Raw genomic sequence first — 18,073 nt, forward strand, 5'->3', positions numbered from 1 at the left:
TAATATAAGGATGCCTTTATGCCTTTTCTGGTTCACCAGACCACATTGTATCTTGGTGGTTTTAAGCTGGGATGTCACAAGCACCTGAGCAGGGGCACTCCCTGCTTAAATGTTTATGAGCGATACTGGGGTGTGGAGGCATTGCTAGTACTGTCACCTCCCCACTTTCTCTGCCCGAAGGTGTTTAACTTGACTCTTGAGCATATGAGGGCGGTTCTCAGGAGCTGGTGGCACTTTTGGGTGGCTGCTGCCCCGTGTGGTAAGTCACTGAACTGCAGGTGGCAGGCTTCATCAAGGAAACCTTCTGAATGGACCTTGCCCACCCAGGCTGACCACTGGATCTTTATAGGCAGCAAGAGCAGCCCATCCCATTTAGAGGTGAAATGGGAAGGCGCTGCCCTGATTGCACACTGTCCACTGTTTGCCCCACTCTTCCACCCCAGCTGAAGCCTCACATCAGTTCAAAAAAACTGTAAATGATAAGAGAATTAACTATCCCAAGGGTGTTTCTAAAATATGGGTAACACAAAACAGTGAATGCCTTTTGTCAAGGCCATATTTTCTTAGGGGATTTAAGGTTACACTTGATCAGAACCCAGAGGAGAATCAAAGCCAAGGCCGCCAGAATTTGGTGGGAAGCCTTGTTTGCCTCTAGGACGCCCTTCAACAATGCTGCACATACATTGTTGTTTAGTCGTTTAGTCGTGTCCGACTCTTCGTGACCCCATGGACCATAGCACGCCAGGCACTCCTGTCTTGCACTGCCTCCCGCAGTTTGGTCAAACTCATGTTCGTAGCTTCGAGAACACTGTCCAACCATCTTGTCCTCTGTCGTCCCCTTCTCCTTGTGCCCTCCATCTTTCCCAGCATCAAGGTCTTTTCCAAGGATTCTTCTCTTCTCATGAGGTGGCCAAAGTATTGGAGCCTCAGCTTCACGATCTGTCCTTCCAGGAAGCACTCAGGGCTGATTTCCTTAAGAATGGATAGGTTTGATCTTCTAGCAGTCCATGGGACTCTCAAGAGTCTCCTCCAGCACCATAATTCTTTGTCCATGGAGTTTTCTTGGCAGGGATACTGGAGTGGCTTGCCAGTTCCTTCTCCAGGTGGATCACGTTTAGTCAAAACTCTCCACTATGACCTGTCCATCTTGGGTGGCCCTGCATGGCATAGCTCATAGCTTCTCTGAGTTATTCAAGCCCCTTCGCCACGACAAGGCATTGATCCATGAAGGGGTACATACATAGAGGCTGCTAACACATCAGATGGGTTGATGGTATCATTAATTTGCATCACTGCATTGCAATATGTGACAATAGTGGCCCAGAGAGTACAATAGGCTGAGCTCTTTCTATATAGCAGGCTTGTCCAACAGGTAGATCGTGATCTACCGGTAGATCACTGGACGTCTGTGGTAGATCACCAGTAGATCAGTGGCTCCCCCCAAAGAAGCTAAAACACTTTGTCTCCCCTAAGAAAAGCTCAACATCTTTGCCCTGCACCCCTAAAATGACCTGAATCACCAAAAACAGGGCTTTCCTTCCTAAAAAAAAACACTCAGCGTCACTTTCCTATTCCCTAAAGTAGCTCAACAACTTTGACCTGAACCCCCCAAAAGGGGGATCACTGCCAGTTTTTAACTCTGTGAGTAGATCGCAGTCTCTTGGAAGTTGGCCACCACTGCTATATAGCACATTTGAATGGCTATTCAAGACATCATTTCAGAGCATGGGGGACTCACTTCAGAAGTCACTGGGTTTCAGAATCCAACCTGAAGCGTAGCATAATCTGAACTCAAAGCTGGGAGTCTACCAAAAATATCAGCATCAAAAGTAGATCTAAATCCACATATCTATTAGGGGAAATGGCAGCAAATAAAATGCATCCAAGTGTGCTATATCTTTTCCAGGCTTTACAAATTTTTATTTCCACTAAAGCAATACACTCTTGGCAAAAGTTAATAGAAGACTATATATTGAGGGGAGAAGACCACAAATTTTAAAAGTCAAAAGATGAAAAGAGATGGGGGGTATCCCCAATATTCATTTAACATCATGAAGCAAACCAATTAAGACAAATTCTGCTATTAGTAAAGAAAGAAGATGCTAAAGTGTGGGGTCTGTATGGAAAATGATAGTCAAGATGTATTCCTGGCAGCATTTTTCCTTAGTAAAAAACCTTAAGGATGTAGAATTGGGTTCAAAGCTTTTCATAAAAACGAGTTACAATTTTGCAGTCTAGATGGAAGCATCCAATTTCAATTAAGACCTTGCTTACTCCCATTTGCATCATCCACTGATCTATAATAATAGAACCCATGTTCTATAATAATAGAACCCAGAATTTTTTTAAAAAAAAAGGTTAATAAAGGGATATTATAGAATTAAGAATTTCTGCAATAATAATGAGTAAGAGTACTCTTGGCTTGAGCTTAGGTGAGTTCGTTCCTTTATAGTAAAATATATTATTAAACAGCAAGTAAAAAGAGAATTGCAACCATCCAAAAACCTGATACTGGCACATAATTTCAATGCCAAAGGATGCATGACCCCAATTTATAAAATATTAACAAAATGAGGCGCAGGTGATCTAATGGAATTATAAAAATATGGGGGAAATGGTTTAGGTTATGATGCTGATCCCATAAAATGGAAAAGAAAATGCAGCAGGGGGCATATGAAATCAATTTCAGCAAGAATTCATGAAATGGCCCTTATGATCATTTTAAGGTGCCACTGGTGATAATCACCAACCTCTCCCCCAAATGAGTGCATATTTACAATTATGGAGGGAATGTCATTCAGTGAAAGTTTTTCATGAAATGCTGCTCCTAGAAATTTATTTAATATTTTTTAAATAAACAAACAAGAATTTATACCAATCCTATATTTAGCATTATTGGGGATATGGGATGGGCCAAATCAAATAGTTTGGAAAAAGAAATGAATTTATATTTTTTGTTTGCTGCCAGGATGATTATCAATAAAATAAATTAAAAATGGGAATACTTAGAGATTAAATAAGGATTTATGGTATAGTCAAATCAGGACCATAGCTATCGACCATAGCAAAAATTTATTTTATATATAAATGATGATAACAATGTTCAAATGCCTTTTTGAAATATGCTACTATCTTGAATTCTTAGAAGCTTTTCAGCTTAAACTGAACTCTTAAAAAAGAACATGAGGACAACATCCCAATATTTATGAACAAAGGAAATCTTTTTTAAAGGACTTGTTACTACCATCCAAATCAACAATTATTTTTTCCAGGAATTGTGAGTGCAACCAACATTTGCGGTGTGTGTGTGTGTGTGTGTGTGTGTGTGTGTAATTTTGATTTTCATGCAATTGTATTGTTTTCTCCTTGGCTTTATTTTAATGTTATTGCACTATATGTTTCTGATTAAATTTTTTAAAAATGCAAAAATCCCAATGCCAACAGCATGTGAAACAGGATAGGTAAACAAAAATGGTGTTTTAATACACTGTCCCTTTAATAGCTATTCTTGACATCTCTGTAGCAACAGAAAAGAACATTTTTCCAATGTTAACAATACTCACTTGTTCCTAAATCAGACTCTTTCTAGGCTATAAAAGGGCTAATAGTTGATCCCATTATATTAGGGGTGGGGAATCGGTGGCCCTCCATATGTTGTTGGACTCCAGCTGCCATCAGCCCCACCAAGCATGCCCAATGATTAGGGATGATGGGAGTTGTAGTTAGCAACATCTGGAGGGCCACATACTTCCCCCCATTACATCTAAGGACTAGAAATATGAAAAGCATCTGAAAGATTCACACTTTTTAAAAAATACTGCACAAATGTAAAGCAAAGAGACATTTATAATCCTACATTTATGCTGAATAGCCTTTTATATAAATCATTGGACTGTGCATGGGCAGTGTAAGCCCAAATGTTAATACTCAAATCACATAGCCTACTTATATTGCTTGCTTTGTAGCTGATGTTACCAAGAACAACAAAAGTTATCTCTTCACTGTGTTAAAATAACTCATTGACACTTGTCCGTGCCAGAGAACTAATCTGGCCATCATGGCATCACCACTCTGAATAAACGTCTCGATGCTGACTCAGTCTTGTCTGTTGAGAATTTAGAAGGGGGTAAGTAACAGCAACACTACTGAGCAAAAGGGGGGGCAGACTACTGAGGAAAGGCTGTAGCTCATTGGTAGAGCATCTGTTTTGCATGCAGAAGATCCCAGGTTCTATCTCCAGGGAGCATAGCTGCCAACCCTCCCTTTTTTGCGGGAAACTCCCTTATTCCAAGCCACAGCTGTCAACTTTCCCTTTTTTTGCTGGAAATTCCCTTATTCCAGCGCCGTTTCCCGCTGCTATCCTGGATTGTTATTTTCAAATCCGAAAGTGGACAGGTGATGCTCCTGATCCCTTATTTTCAAATCCGAAAGTTGACAGCTATGCCAGGGAGGGCTATCTTAAATCCTGGACAGCTGCTGTCAATCAGTGTAGGCAAAATTGAGCTAGTTGTACAAGTAGTCTGACTCAGTAAAAGGCAGCTTCCTGCACTCGTTCCTTGAGCAAAATGAATGGATGCTTTACTTTTCTTCATTTTGCATCACTCAGGTGGTAGCCACCAGTGCAAACCACCAGTGCAGAAGACACTAGGTCCAAACCCTGATATCTGCAGTTAAAAGAGGGGTATGGAACCTTTTCACCCATAAAGCTGTACTCCCTTCTGGGCAACTTTCCTGGGACTGCATGCCAGACCAAACGGGCAGAATAGAGGAGCCTCTTACATTTGTACAGTAAGCTAATTTTCTTCATCTACCAACCAGGCAAGCAAGAGGCATCCTCATGGATCAGGAGTAGGTTCCAGTCATGCAAAAGCACTCAAGGTGTGCACAGATCAAGGCTGGTGAGAGTTCGGCCTGGGGTGAAGAGTCCTGTAGGTTGGAAAGAGGGGGCCATGTTTGGCCTGCAGATGGGAGATTCTTCACCTCCTAAATTAAAAGGGAACAGGGAACAAGTGATGGGAAAAGGCCTTTCTCTGTTGGGGACCCTGCTTGTCACAGGCTGTCAGTCACAATTCTGGGCTAAGGAAGCAAATAGTCTAACCTGAAAATAAGAGCCTGGTGGCTGGTCCATCTAAGGCAGGCATAGGCAACCTTGGCTCCCCATATGTTTTGTAACCACAACTCCCATGATCCCTGACCACTGGCCCTGTTAGCTAGGGATCATGGGAGTTGTAGTTCCAAAACATCTGGAGAGCCAAGGTTGCCTATGCCTGATCTAAGGCCAGCACTCTGTTCTCACAGTGTTCAACCAGATGCCCAGCAGGAGCCCACAAGGAGAACCTGAGCACAACAGCACTCTCCCCACTTGCAGTTCCCAGCAACTGGTATTCACAGGCATACTGCCTCCAACAGTGGAGGGGGAACATAGCCACCTGGTGAAAATCAACTTCCTATGTCTCTGCAGGAGCACAAAAAGTATTGCAGAATTGCAAGTTTCAGCTTTTTTTCAGCAAGTGCCTACGTCCTTAACGTTGAAAACATATAAAAAAATTTCTTTGTGTGGGCAATATTTGCTAAAACATTGGATGCCGAAATAGTGGTTGAATAGTATTTTCCTAAGCCACAAGGCAAGCCTGTGTACAGGCTCCTTGGCCCTCCCCATGATTAGCAAAAATGGGGTGCATTGTCCAAATAGTAAAAATTGCAAATAATAGCACACTCGAATGCAAGTTTACATGAACAGATAAGATAATTGATCAGTGTTTCCAGGTAGTGCAGAATACTGATTCCCTTAACATATACCCCTGATTATAACTGGAAGAGGAATGGGTGAGTAAAGACACACTTCCCATAAAATCAGACATACGCAGTTTTGCCCACTTAAAGACTCTTCATCTCTGGAAACTAGCATAAAGGTTTGATACAAAATTAGTGGAGGAATGGAAATGAAACGTGGAATGGAAAACGAAGATATTTTAGCAAGCTGAGTAGAAAACCATTCAGTTTGTTTTTCTACAACATTAAGCATGTTATCGCTGATCAGATAAAAGCTTTTGTTTTCTCTGTACCAGGTGTTCTTCAGCCTGAGGGTGGTACAAGTTCTACTTGTGTGCAGGAGTCCAAATGGTGGGATGACCAACATGTCACAAACTGTAGCACCATTGCCTCTTAATAACTTCCTATAAAGCAGAAAATCAAAAGATGAAAATAAGGTCCAAATGAAACAGTTGTGCTTAACATCATGATAAACAGAAGCAAAAGCTAAAGTCAGGCTTGTAATTTTGCACTCGGGTGGACGCTGGTCACATTTATGGTTCTACTGAAAAATGGGGCATGGCTGGGGTATGGTTGGGTCACAAACTTCCATGGCAGGTTTTATTCGTCTTGCTTCCTCTTGGGTTTCTTTGGATTCCGAGAGCGGCTTTTGGCTTTGCAGAGAGGGCAAATTGGTGCATTCCGATGGATCTGCTGGTGGCACGACAAGCAAGCCTGAAATACAATAAAACCATCCCATTAGGAAAGTGGTTTTTCCCTGGAAAGCCAGGGTGAGCAGCTTCTTCACCTTGATGGTTCCATCCAGACACAGCCTGGCCAAGTTTCCTCAGAAGTCAACTGTGAGGAACTCTCTCATAATACTAGAACTCAAGAGCCTGATTAATAATAATAATAATAATTTATTATTATTATTATTATTATTATTATTATTATTATTATTATTATTTATACCCCGCCCATCTGGCTGGGTTTCCCCAGCGGCTTCCAACAGAAAAATAAAATAAAATAATCGATTAAACATTAAAAGCCTCCCTAAACAGGGCTGCCTTCAGATGTCCTCTAAAAGTCTGGTAGTTATTTTTCTAAAACAACTGGCAGCAGGAGGTTACAGGACAGATGAAAGAAAGACTTCCTCATCACACAAAGTGCAATCACTTGCAAGAAACATCTCTTAGTTTATTCTATGATGGCCCAGGGCCATGTCTAAGCTTGCGAAAATAAACAAGGCTGGATAGAGTGTGGCAACATAGGCTCATATTTCCATATACAGTGGAGGCATGAGGTAGCACAAGCATTCTGGCATAAGGTATTTGAAACAATAGCCAACCTGTAGAGCCAGCCCCAACACTTGTGCTGCATTCTCTTAACATTAATATTAGAAATCTCTTCAGCATAAGGAATTAGTATGTCTTTTATTAACTGCAGCCCAGCTTGAAATTGTGCAACATCGGTCATGGAAAGAGGGGATTATTGGATCAATAATGTATGGGAAGTGGTTTTCTCAGACCATCTCATGAGACGTAGAGGAGCAGTGAAAGGGGTTACAAAAATGGATAATTCTGATGAACTGCGGATTTCTCTTTTTTTGCATTTGTGAATAAAGGGGAAAGTTTCCCCTCCCACATCTCAAGAGGGCCTGTGGAGAGGAAATGCTGACTAATAACCTAGAGTTTTATACTTAGAATTTATTCTGTGAACTGACGCATGATCCATGACTTATGTGAAAGAACTGTATATCAGGAATTGTGCTCTAAAATTTCTGGAAGGTGAAGGGTGCCACAATGTGCTGTTTTGCTGCTGAATTGCCTGACCACCAGTGACCCAAAAGGTGTGTCCTTACCTTCATGGGTGGGGGTTGCTGTCTGAATGTTGCTGTCTGTCTGGTGTCCTGTTTCCTGGCCACCTGTAGCTGTTGAGCAGCAGCTGCAGCTGCAGCCAAAGATTCTGGGATAGGAGGTTCCTGTGGTTCTGTTTGCCATTCAGCTTTCTGCTTTTCGAAGTAGCTAAACAAAGAAGAAAAACTTATACAGGCTATGCAGAATTATTGCCACTCTGATTCTCTCGGGGAGCTTACGTTAGCCTTCACTGACCTGGTGCACTCCAGACGTTTTTGACTACAATTCCCATCAGACCCAGCTAGCACAAGCTGATGGAAGCTGTAGTCTGAAACATCTGGAGGGCACAAGGCTGGGACAAACTACAGCTCCCAGGATTCTTTGGAGGAAGCCATGACATTTTAAAGTTGTCTGATACTGCTTTAAATGTATAGGGCAGATGAGGCCAAAGATTCTTCCAAAATATTATGGGGAATATTCAACTTCTAGGAGTAGTCAACTCAGAGCTGCCATTTTGAACACCTGCCATGTGTCAGGTGTCATGTTCCATCCTGAGTACCTGTTCCTAAAGTTTTTGAACTACTATCTTCAAAATATATCATGTGAAGTATAAAGTGTACAGTTCAGGTATTGAATAGACTGCTTCTCCTTTCATCCCTACAGGTGCTTCTCTGTATCTCTGATATCAGTAGGAAGACTCTTGATGTTAGAATGCTAGATGGAAATCTCTCTGTCAAAATGAGGTGTCAGCTAACAAAGAACCGTGTATACCATTTGTGGTAGATTTCCATCCAGCATCTCCTAACTATCACCTGGCAATCAGAGAAAGCTACTCGCAGTTGGCAAACTCTAAACTGCATGCCATCAGCAAGTGTCCCATTACAGCAGCTTCCCAATCTATGCAAAGTATTAGTGAGAGCTGTACTTAAGCCATCTATCAGCAATCCTGGATCTCCTCCTTGTCATTCCATCACCTGTGTGTGTCTCCTTCAGACAGCTACTTTCAAAAGCACCAGGATGGGTAGAACATATTGCATCAAACAGGACATCACCTACAGGTACTGGGTAATTCAATCCATAGCATCGAACGCAGAACTGCAATATGTCATGTCCAGTACATAGGTAAAACTACAAGCGACCTACACAGACATTTTAGAAACCACAAATAAGCAATTTTTACACACACACATGTGGAGCAACCTGTGACTCAGGGTGGTCCAACTTTCCATACCAAATGGACCGCAAGAGTACTTAGGGGAAGTGAAACCCTCTTGCTGCCTTCCCAAAGCTGGCTAAGTGAGGTGCTGAGTTTTGGGAAGCATGCTTGAGGCTCTGGCAGGGTCCTCAATCCCTCCCACCTCCTTGCCAAGGCTAGGGAAGTGCTATCTAGGCTTTGGGAAGGCAATGTGAGAGCTGCAAGTGGGTGGGTGGGTGTAAAATGTTGCCAAGGGTCACAAAAAGGCCCCAAGGGCCGCATATTGGACCCCCTTGCTGTTACTAAACACTTCAGTTCTGAGAAGCACAGCCAGGCAGACTTCTCAATAATTGCTTTAGAGATGTCAGCAGATCCAATAAAGGGAGAACTTCTGGATGCACATGCTGGACACATTAACACAGCATGGCCTCAACCATTTCTAGGCTTCGGCGAAGGAGGGTCTTCTGAGCATTCCATTCTCAAAGCTCTATAATTGCTGGCTTGGGGATAGTATCATATTTGTCAAAGCAATTGATAAATGCAGAAGCCAGAATGTTTTGCTATAAGAGTTTCTGTTTTCAATAAATAAAACCTCCAAAAGCATGATCCTCAAGCAAAGAGAGATCCAAAGGGCCTTCAGAATACTGGACATAGTCCATCACAGCACCCTGTATATACATCCCCTCTTCATTGTGCTTGAGAAGCTGTTTGCCTCTCAGGACCAGAAAGCAGGTGCCCAAGCTTTTAACAAGTAATGTGTCAGCTTACTCAAGGGAGAGCTTCTCTTCCTCCTCACACAAATCTGGCAGCCTCTGCAAGCCCAGAGTCATCCTCAAGGCATCCACATGCTCCTTCAGAGGCTTGTACTCCTCATGCAAACGGCGGGTAGACTCCAAGAGCTTATTGAGGTCATTCTCCGACTGCTTGATTGTGTTCTCCATCTGGAGAAGGAACAAGGCAGCATTCATTAGGTTTGTCCAGCCCCACCTGAAATGCAGCTGCAACAAAAGCACTAGGGGGCCCACACAATGTTAAGGTTTTTACATTCATGTGAATATTTAAAAGAGACCAATGAAACTGTGATAAGGAGAGTCATCTGGGATACAGAAAGTCCATGCTGGAATCTGCAGGAGTGCAGAAACAGCACAGGTTGTGGGAACAGAAGCTGAAGTCAATGCCCTGAGAACCTCAATTTTAAAAATCAAGTTTCTAGGTCTTATGGTTGTGAAGAGATGTTTGTGGACTGCTGCAGTATCAGGAACCAGAGAGTTGGCTGAATAAGATTCCCTGTACAAATTCATTTCCTGTTTATTACTGTTTCCCCTTCTTCTGTCATTTCCCCAGTGCTGAGCTATCCTCTCATAGTGAGTACATAAAATACATTGATGGTGCCATAAAATATTAACAATAATATTCGTATTGGTCAGGATTCTAGACCTCAACATTTCTTTCTCTCTCACTCTTTGTCCCTCTCTCTCCTCCCCACTCCGCCCCACATCAAGCATTGTAGCAAGATAATAAATAATTAACATAACATCTTCTCTACCACCTTTTTGCACAGTGACAGAAAGTTCCATAGTTGAATTTTCTGTTCACATAAAAGTTGCTCTGAGTTCCTTTCTGCCTAACCTGTCAGGGGGGAAAGTGAAATAACAAATCTTGGACAGACAACATTTTTTTGCAACCAGGTCAGGGAAGCAAATGAAGCACACGTTTCTGAGGAGTAGCATCTAAGGGGGAAAGCACAACTTTAGTAGTAGATAAGCTTTCACACTATGCCAGGTTACTCAGAGGTACACCCAACGAATGCAAAAGTCATGCTTACTCCCAGGTAAGTACTAAGCATGCATAAGACTGCAACTCTAATGATCATGAAAACTCATTACTACCATGCCTGGCTGTCACTTACAACATTGATGTCAGCATGGATGAGTCTCAGTTCCTCCACATGAGCCATTTTCTCCTGCAGCAGGAGGTCCATCTCCTGTTTGTATTCCTTGAGGTGCCTTTCCTCAGATTCCAGAGCCTCGAATTCAGCCTTCAAGCGGGCCTTGATCTTCTCCATTTGCAAAGTCTTGTTTCTGGGGAAGGGGGGAGGGAGGGGACACCCACAGGCACAAATGCACAGAAAATATCAAAGTAAAGCTGAGGTGGCATTTCCTGTTTGCCAAGAGGCATTTAAATCATTCCAACCACAGTCATAAATGTCAGGTGATGAGGCTGAGCTCCAAAGAAAGTGGGTTTTGGCAGCAGGGACATAGAATGGCCATGATTTGAAGCTTTGGCTACGTTCAAATCTGGGCGTCATACGCAGAGAGATGCACAACCTTCACACATGCAGCCCCTTTGCTCCTGCGTCATTCCCTGCTTCATACAAAACAACCCCCAAATCTACAGTCAACCATGGCTTCCTCTTACACCCAACTGGGAAACAATGTTTAATGGTTTCCAATCAAGTCAGGATATGAAGAGTTAAAGTTTGCTTAAAAACTTGAAAATTTAAAGGGCAGATGCCACATATGTAGCTGCCATTTTTTGCTTCAAATGCAATTTGGCAATTTTTGACCAGTCAACTGACTGGCATGTCAAATGTACAACCAACATATCTAACGGCACATGGTTCATTTCTTGCTTAACAGATTACTTAATGCAAGATATTTGGGCACAACTCAGTGACTTAGCAGGGAAGAAAAAGCATTGATGCTTCCAGTATCAGAGGCAGTATTCCTGAGTACCAGTTTTAGGGGAACATGAATGGGAGAGTGCTATTGTGCTGATAACCTTATAAGCTTCCTCTAGGCATCTTGTTGGCCACTGTGGGAAAAGAATGCTGGACTAGCTGGGCCTTTGGAATAACAGGGCTCTACTTATGAGCATAGGAAGTTGCCTATACCAAGTTGGGGCCATCTAGCTCAGAGCTGTCTGCACTGACTGGCAGTGGCTCTCCACTTTGATAAGCAGGAGTCTTCACTAGCCCTGCCTGGAGATGGCAAGGATTGAACCTGGGACTTTCTGCGTGTAAAGCAGGTGCTTCACCACTTAGCTCTAACCCTACCCTGTTGGAACTCAGTTCCCAGCACCACCACATCTAAGGCAGCCAACTCTTCTTTGTAGCCTCTGCCTGGTGAAACCTGCTCCATACACATTAACTTCTAGATTTCCATTTTCTGCACTGCTTCTGTTGCACCTCTCTTTCCCTTTACAGCACATCATTAGCACCAAGGCTTCAACAACAGGAGAAAATGGAGTCGTATCATATTTTTTGCCACCTAGCTCTGCATGGGCCTCCTCAGCTGCAGTGGAAATGATCAGAGAGATGCCGTCCCTGTTCTCATTACGGCGTCACCTGCAGCCTACAATGCCGTAATGGCTCTGCCATCAGCTCTGTCGCCCCCTTCTCTCAAGCCTCATGCACTCAACACTTCCAAGAACACATTGAACAAAAGAGCACACTTTTGCACACACTTTTCCTGGTCTCCCCAGCACATTTTGCCGCAGCTCAGAAGAAATGGGAGGATGAAGACTTGCAGCAATGCCATCTTTTTGTTCAGAATGGAACATGTAGCACAGTGGCAGAAGGAGAGAAAATCCTGAGCTCAGTGACAAAATGACTGGTTTCTCTTCAGAAGAGTCCCAAGTTCAATTTATTGCATCATCTCCACCAACAGGAGGGCAGGAGTCTACACGAGACATTGGGGGGGGGGAGGTTTCCTGCCATTCAGAGTAGACCATATTTCCGGTCACATTTCTGCCAGCCCTATATATTCAGAGGGTTCATCTCTTTGGGGAAAATAGTGTTCTTTACAATGATAGAAGAAATGGAAAAAGAGAGAAAAGTTTAGGCTACCTCTAGCACAACTAGGATGTCAGAGGAGGAACTAAGGTACAACAGAGGATCATAACTAAGAGAGAAGGAAACCTGGGAAGGGGGGAGCTTTCGGTCAAGTCGCTGTTGTTAGAAACTGAATAAAATAATAACAATTTGCCATTAATTTATCAGTTTTGATTTTCCCCTATGCCCTTCTCTGTTCCTGGGTCAACTTTTCATCCAAGGCTACTTGTAAAGCCCTGTGTTATCCCTACAAGTAAATCTGTACCCAGTGGGTTATAATAACCCACCCTTAAATAAGAAGAGGAGAGCTTTGGACATTAGAAGCCAGAATAGTCTTCAAAATAATAATAATAATAATAATAATAATAATAATAATAATAATAATAATAATGAAAAAGCTATAGAACGATCAGTATCTCCTCCTTCATCCATCAATGTAACACACACACACTCCTCTTGCAAATCATGCCTAAAAACTCACTCCCATGGTGTTTCACTTTTATTTTGGGAATTCTTGAGCTGGCTGTATAACTAGATTCTCTGGGTATTTTGTGTTAGAAATCCAAGCACAATTCAAATCTGACACAATAAAAACTCTGAAGTTAATTATAGAACATTAAAATCCATCTGAAATCATAAACACAACAGCATTTTTTTGTAATCCAGCATGAGGGAAGTGTGGTGTCAGAATCTAACCCACCAGACAAATGTGCCTACTGTAAATAAAAGGTACAGAGTGCCTCCAGATTGTCAATTTTTTGTGTGAGGGATTTATGCAGTTAAATTGGATTAAAGAGTTCTGCCACCGTAGCACAACAAAGAAATGGTCTTTCTGCAGGTTGAAAAGTGATGGGAAAATGCACTGGAAAGAGTGGGGTGAATAGGAGAAAATCTTATATGTACCCAACAAGGAAATCAGGATGAAATCTCAATAAACAAGACCCCTGGAGGAGTTCCTTGGAATCACAGAAATGACACCTTTAAAGGCAAGTGTATGGGGAGCGCTTTCTGTTAAAGAGGGTGCTACCATCGAAAAGGTCCTCTCCCCAGTAACCACCTGCCTCACTTTGTTAGAGGCTGAGGACAGGAGACCCTGGAAAAGGCCCTCTGTAGAACAGACTTTTGTTTTTTCATGCTCTGATGACTAGATACAAATAAATTGGATCTCTGTAGAACAGAGGCAGCTACCCAGAAGTTGTAGACTACAACATAATCAGCACTGGCCAGCACAGGTAATATTTATGAATTATGGGAGTTGTAGTCCAAAACTGGGAGAGCACGTTGGCTACCCCTGTACAGAAGATCTCAAGATCCAAACATGTATGCATTGGAGAAAGCAATCTTTCAAGGAGCCTGGCCCAAATTGCTTAGGATTTTATAGGTTAATACAACAGCGCTAGAGCAACAGAGCTAGAGCACCTTCCTTGCATACAGAAGGCCAGAAGTTCAACCCCTGGCATCTCCAGGTAGGGCTTGGAGAGACTCCCTGCCTGAAATCCTGGGGACTTGCTGCCAATCAGTGTTGGCAACTGTGTTGGCATTCTGGTCTGATTCAGTATGAGGCAGCTTCCTATGGTCCATTTCAAAATGTGACTCTGCCTTCACAAAAAGATATGACAAGGTAAATGAAACAATAAGAAGAGCATGATGTTCATATTATATAAAACACCACATTAAAAGTGAAAGAGGAATGGTGCTTTGCAACCAGTAACATGCAAGCAGTAACATGCACTACTGTCCACTTTATAAAAATGTAAAATGTTCCATTGCATGGAAGGGTGGGCATTCCCAGCTGTGTGTGTGTGTGTGTGTGTGTGTGTGTGTGTGTGTGTGTGTGTGTTGGAGGGAGGCTTTAGAAAACTGCAGCAGCTGTGCTCATCCATTATTATTTTCTTTTGTGTGTCTCCAATGTGCAATCTACTCCCTTAATAAGGAGGGGAGTTGATCCCCCTGCAAATAAGACAAAGGAAATAAAACTGACTATGCTTTGCATCCCTATATTTACCAAGGCCCTTCTCTTTTCCACAGAAGGGAAACACAGTGTGCATCTAGAATGACACTATTTTTTGGTGAGATTCAATCGCATACAGGCAAATTGCATAGGTTGTGAAATTAAAGTTTATTTGGAACTCCTGCACAAAACTGCTTCCTCCCCCAAATCAAACTTTTTTGCACTGGAATGTGTGGGATAGGCACAATGTCAAATAACTTCTCTGTAAACAAATCAGAATAAATGCTCAATAAATATCTGGTGACTAAACCTCCCTGCAAACTTGTGCAAACAAATCAGGATGAATGTTCAACAAACAGGTCATCTGGAAGCAACACCTGTGTTAGGCAGATAAAAACTTGTAATGAAGGTTTCCCCAATACAGTACAAATTCTGCCTCATCCTCTCTTGGCAAGGATATGCCTAAATTCACCTGCCTTCTACCTTGACCATTTCCAAAAGTGTTTTAGCTTAGGAGGAATCACATCTTCAACTTAGAAATCTATCTTCCAACTTTGTTCATTGTCAGAGCTGCTCATCCAGGAACTGCTTTATGTTGCTTAAAAAATTACTGTTTCCAAAACCCAGTTACAAGGGAGCAAGCCTTACTGAACCCAGTGGGACTTCTTCCTGAGTAAGCATGCACAGCATCAGGCTTATTAATTTGTTTCCTGAGGCATTCTTCGAAAACGAATGTAGCAAGGCAGACTTTAACACAGAACAGCTTTTGCCAACCAGGTGCCCTCCAGATGTTATTGGACTACAACTCTAACTCCCTATGCTGGCTGAGGCTGGTGGGAGTTATAGTTTAACATCTGGAGGGGACTAGGTTGGTAGAGGCTGATACAAAGCAATTATAATGATAATAATGGACGATTTTCTGCAAATGTATGGTCCACAATTCCGCTGTGCATATTCTATGTGGATTCATGATAAGTCAGTCTGGGGCCGCCTCCCCTGTCCCCCGTCTGTTGCTCTCAAAAGAAGCTCCCTTTAAAACCCAATGGACCTTTTGTGTGACATTCATAGTAGCTACTTTTACACGAGCATAAATTAGTCACTCTTTCACAGTGGAAAAAGAAAACGGGGGCGGGGAGAAATTAAGCTGCAGTCCGACGCACGCATTTTCCTGGAAGTAAACCACGCTAGACACAGAAGGGTTGCATTCGGAGTAAACATGCGTGGAATCGGGCTATATATCACCATCCTTTCTAAAAACGGCACACAGACAACGAAAGCCTTACCTGATCTCTTTGATGCTTTCAAGTTTGCACATGATTTCCTGTTCATCAGCCATGCTTTCTCATTTGCGATTTTAACCTCCCGTGGAAATGAACAAAATAATAGGAGGCAAAGAGGAGGGAGAAAGGAAAATCCAATACAATAGACACAATGTAGCCGCCCCGACCGTGCTTCTGAGCGCAAAGACTGCGGTAGGGGAGAGCGAGACCTCTCGGGACTTCGAGTTCAGATTGTAATAGCGGTCCAGGCTCACTTAGGCGGCCAAGACTACAAGGCCCACAATGCAAAGCGCGGAGCTACTGCTCTCTTTCTTCCGGCAACCTCTCTTTGTATTTGTCACAGCTAATTATGTCCAGTGGTCGTTAGGAGTGCAAATGAGTGAGATGCGTTTTCCTAGAGTGTTTTTTTTGTTTGTTTAGTGGAGATTGGAGTGCGGAGATTATGGATCTTTCTATAAGAATGCTTCATCAAATGAATTAAAAGCTACAACCTCTATATGACAAAATTTGGATCAAATGCCATATAAAAATTACAGTTACTTTGTGCTATATATATAGTCAAAAGACAGTAGAATAGAGTAATGTATATTGAACGAAAGGAGAGCAAGTTGCACAAAGCTATGTGTGTGAGAATATATCGTTTTGTGAGAGCTTTGTGCAACATAGACAGCCCCCCTTTGTGAAATATAAACTAAGGATTCCAATCACTTAGAAAGATATCTGTACATTTTGTTCCGTAACTTTCATTCTCAAAGAGAATTACTTTTTAAAATGAAAGCTGTAGGTTTGGGGGCTGCTGTTCACTGTGGGCTCTGTACATTCATACCCCCATTCTCCCTCTTGGCAGCCCTGCCCAACAAGCCCTTTCCTTGTCCTTACTGAACCAAGGCAATGGGTGTTTTACTCCCTCCCTCCCCTCTTCAGCCCCTGCCTCCTTTCTGGAAGGAAAAAAGAGGAGCTCCTGCCTCCTTCACAATTTGTGGTTCTTGCCTCCACCAACTATTGGTTCACACAAAGCATTTGCTTTTAGTTGTTCCTTTTTATGATAAAATGCACCATGTATTAATGTAGTGCAGCAGATTATTCCACTCCAAGACAGAGGGAATTAGGGTAAAAGCCCATTACCCTAGTGGTCTAGAGGCCTGTAACCGTAGCTGTGAACAGAAAGAGATGGAACAATTAAATTTGTTTGCGTCAGGACTTCCAATAGGGCAACACTGTCACCTTTTATTCATCTCACAATATCACATGCCACATTCTTTTAAAAAGCTAGCTGCACATACATATGTGGGAGAAATAGAATCTGAAACAATATGCAAAGTGAAACACAGACACCCCTTGGAATTCACCCTGTTCTGAATTTTGCATTGCAATTCTTCAGCCAAAAATGTATTCAATAAGACATATACTGGAGTAAAGTGTGCATTAAAAGCACATATATTAGTGAACATAACATACAATAGCCATGCTGCCTGGGGCTGATGGGAATTGTAGCCCAAAACATTTAGAGGACACTAGGTTAGGACCATAGGAAGCTACCTTGTACTGATGGTGAGAGCTGTTTGACAGTGGAACAGACTCCCACAAAAGATGGTGGTCTCTCCTTGATTGGAGGTTTTTAAGCAGAGGTTGGATGACCACCTGTCATGGATGCTTTAGCTGAGATTCGTGCATTGCAGGGGGTCCCTTCCAGCTCTACACTTCTATGATTCTATTATTCAACAACAACAACAACAACAACAACAACAACAACAACAACAACAACAACAACAACAACCAGATCTATTGTGAGATTAAATATTCTGCTGCATTTTCTGAGGAAACTGTTATGGTCAGTTTCATAGTCATGGCAAACCACTGCAGGGCAAAAATAAAAATACAAATAAATGCAATGCATAGCAGGCAAGGAAGTGCCTTCAGTAGTATGAAATTATTGGTGCAGGAATAGGTACCCCTAAATAAACATCTGTGGAATGGTGAAGGAGATGCAATCTTCCTGCCATTTTGCTGAGCTAGTAATATAATCCTTGGTTTCAGAAGAAGACTTTAAAAACCCAGGTCAGCTTAGGGCTATATGTTTGGAGTATTCAGTATCCTTTGATGTGTGATTTAATTAGAGAAATTAAATGTGATTGCTTTGAGGGGGTTGAGGGACATTAGCTGCAGTGGGCCAGTGAGTCTCTCCTCTGGTTGCTAAGACACTGAGGG

At 42.4% G+C, this 18,073-nt stretch overlaps 1 protein-coding gene across 1 annotated transcript; it reads right to left on the reverse strand.

Moving 5' to 3' along the window:
- Positions 1 to 1,241: 1,241 nt before the first annotated feature.
- On the reverse strand, positions 1,242 to 16,078 carry ZC4H2 (zinc finger C4H2-type containing). The gene is made up of 5 exons (XM_035114134.2): positions 15,869 to 16,078; positions 10,712 to 10,883; positions 9,571 to 9,743; positions 7,613 to 7,775; positions 1,242 to 6,486 (listed from the first exon to the last, which is right to left on the reverse strand). Exons 1-5 carry the CDS (start codon positions 15,919 to 15,921, stop codon positions 6,373 to 6,375), a joined length of 675 nt encoding a protein of 224 aa, XP_034970025.1. The 5' UTR covers positions 15,922 to 16,078; the 3' UTR covers positions 1,242 to 6,372.
- Between the last annotated feature and the right edge of the window lie 1,995 nt (positions 16,079 to 18,073).

This window comes from Zootoca vivipara, chromosome Z (assembly GCF_963506605.1).
Source record: "Zootoca vivipara chromosome Z, rZooViv1.1, whole genome shotgun sequence".
Taxonomy (NCBI): Eukaryota; Metazoa; Chordata; class Lepidosauria; order Squamata; family Lacertidae; genus Zootoca; species Zootoca vivipara.

Bases quoted from the DNA above. Each gene is read 5' to 3' on its own strand.
- ZC4H2 (XM_035114134.2), bottom strand. From the start codon at position 15,921: ATGGCTGATGAACAGGAAATCATGTGCAAACTTGAAAGCATCAAAGAG. The intron at 10,884-15,868 runs GTAAGGCTTTCG...CCCCTTCCCCAG, and splicing joins GAAAGCATCAAAGAGATCAG to AAACAAGACTTTGCAAATGG. The intron at 9,744-10,711 runs GTAAGTGACAGC...TTCCTTCTCCAG, and splicing joins TCCATGCTGACATCAATGTT to ATGGAGAACACAATCAAGCA.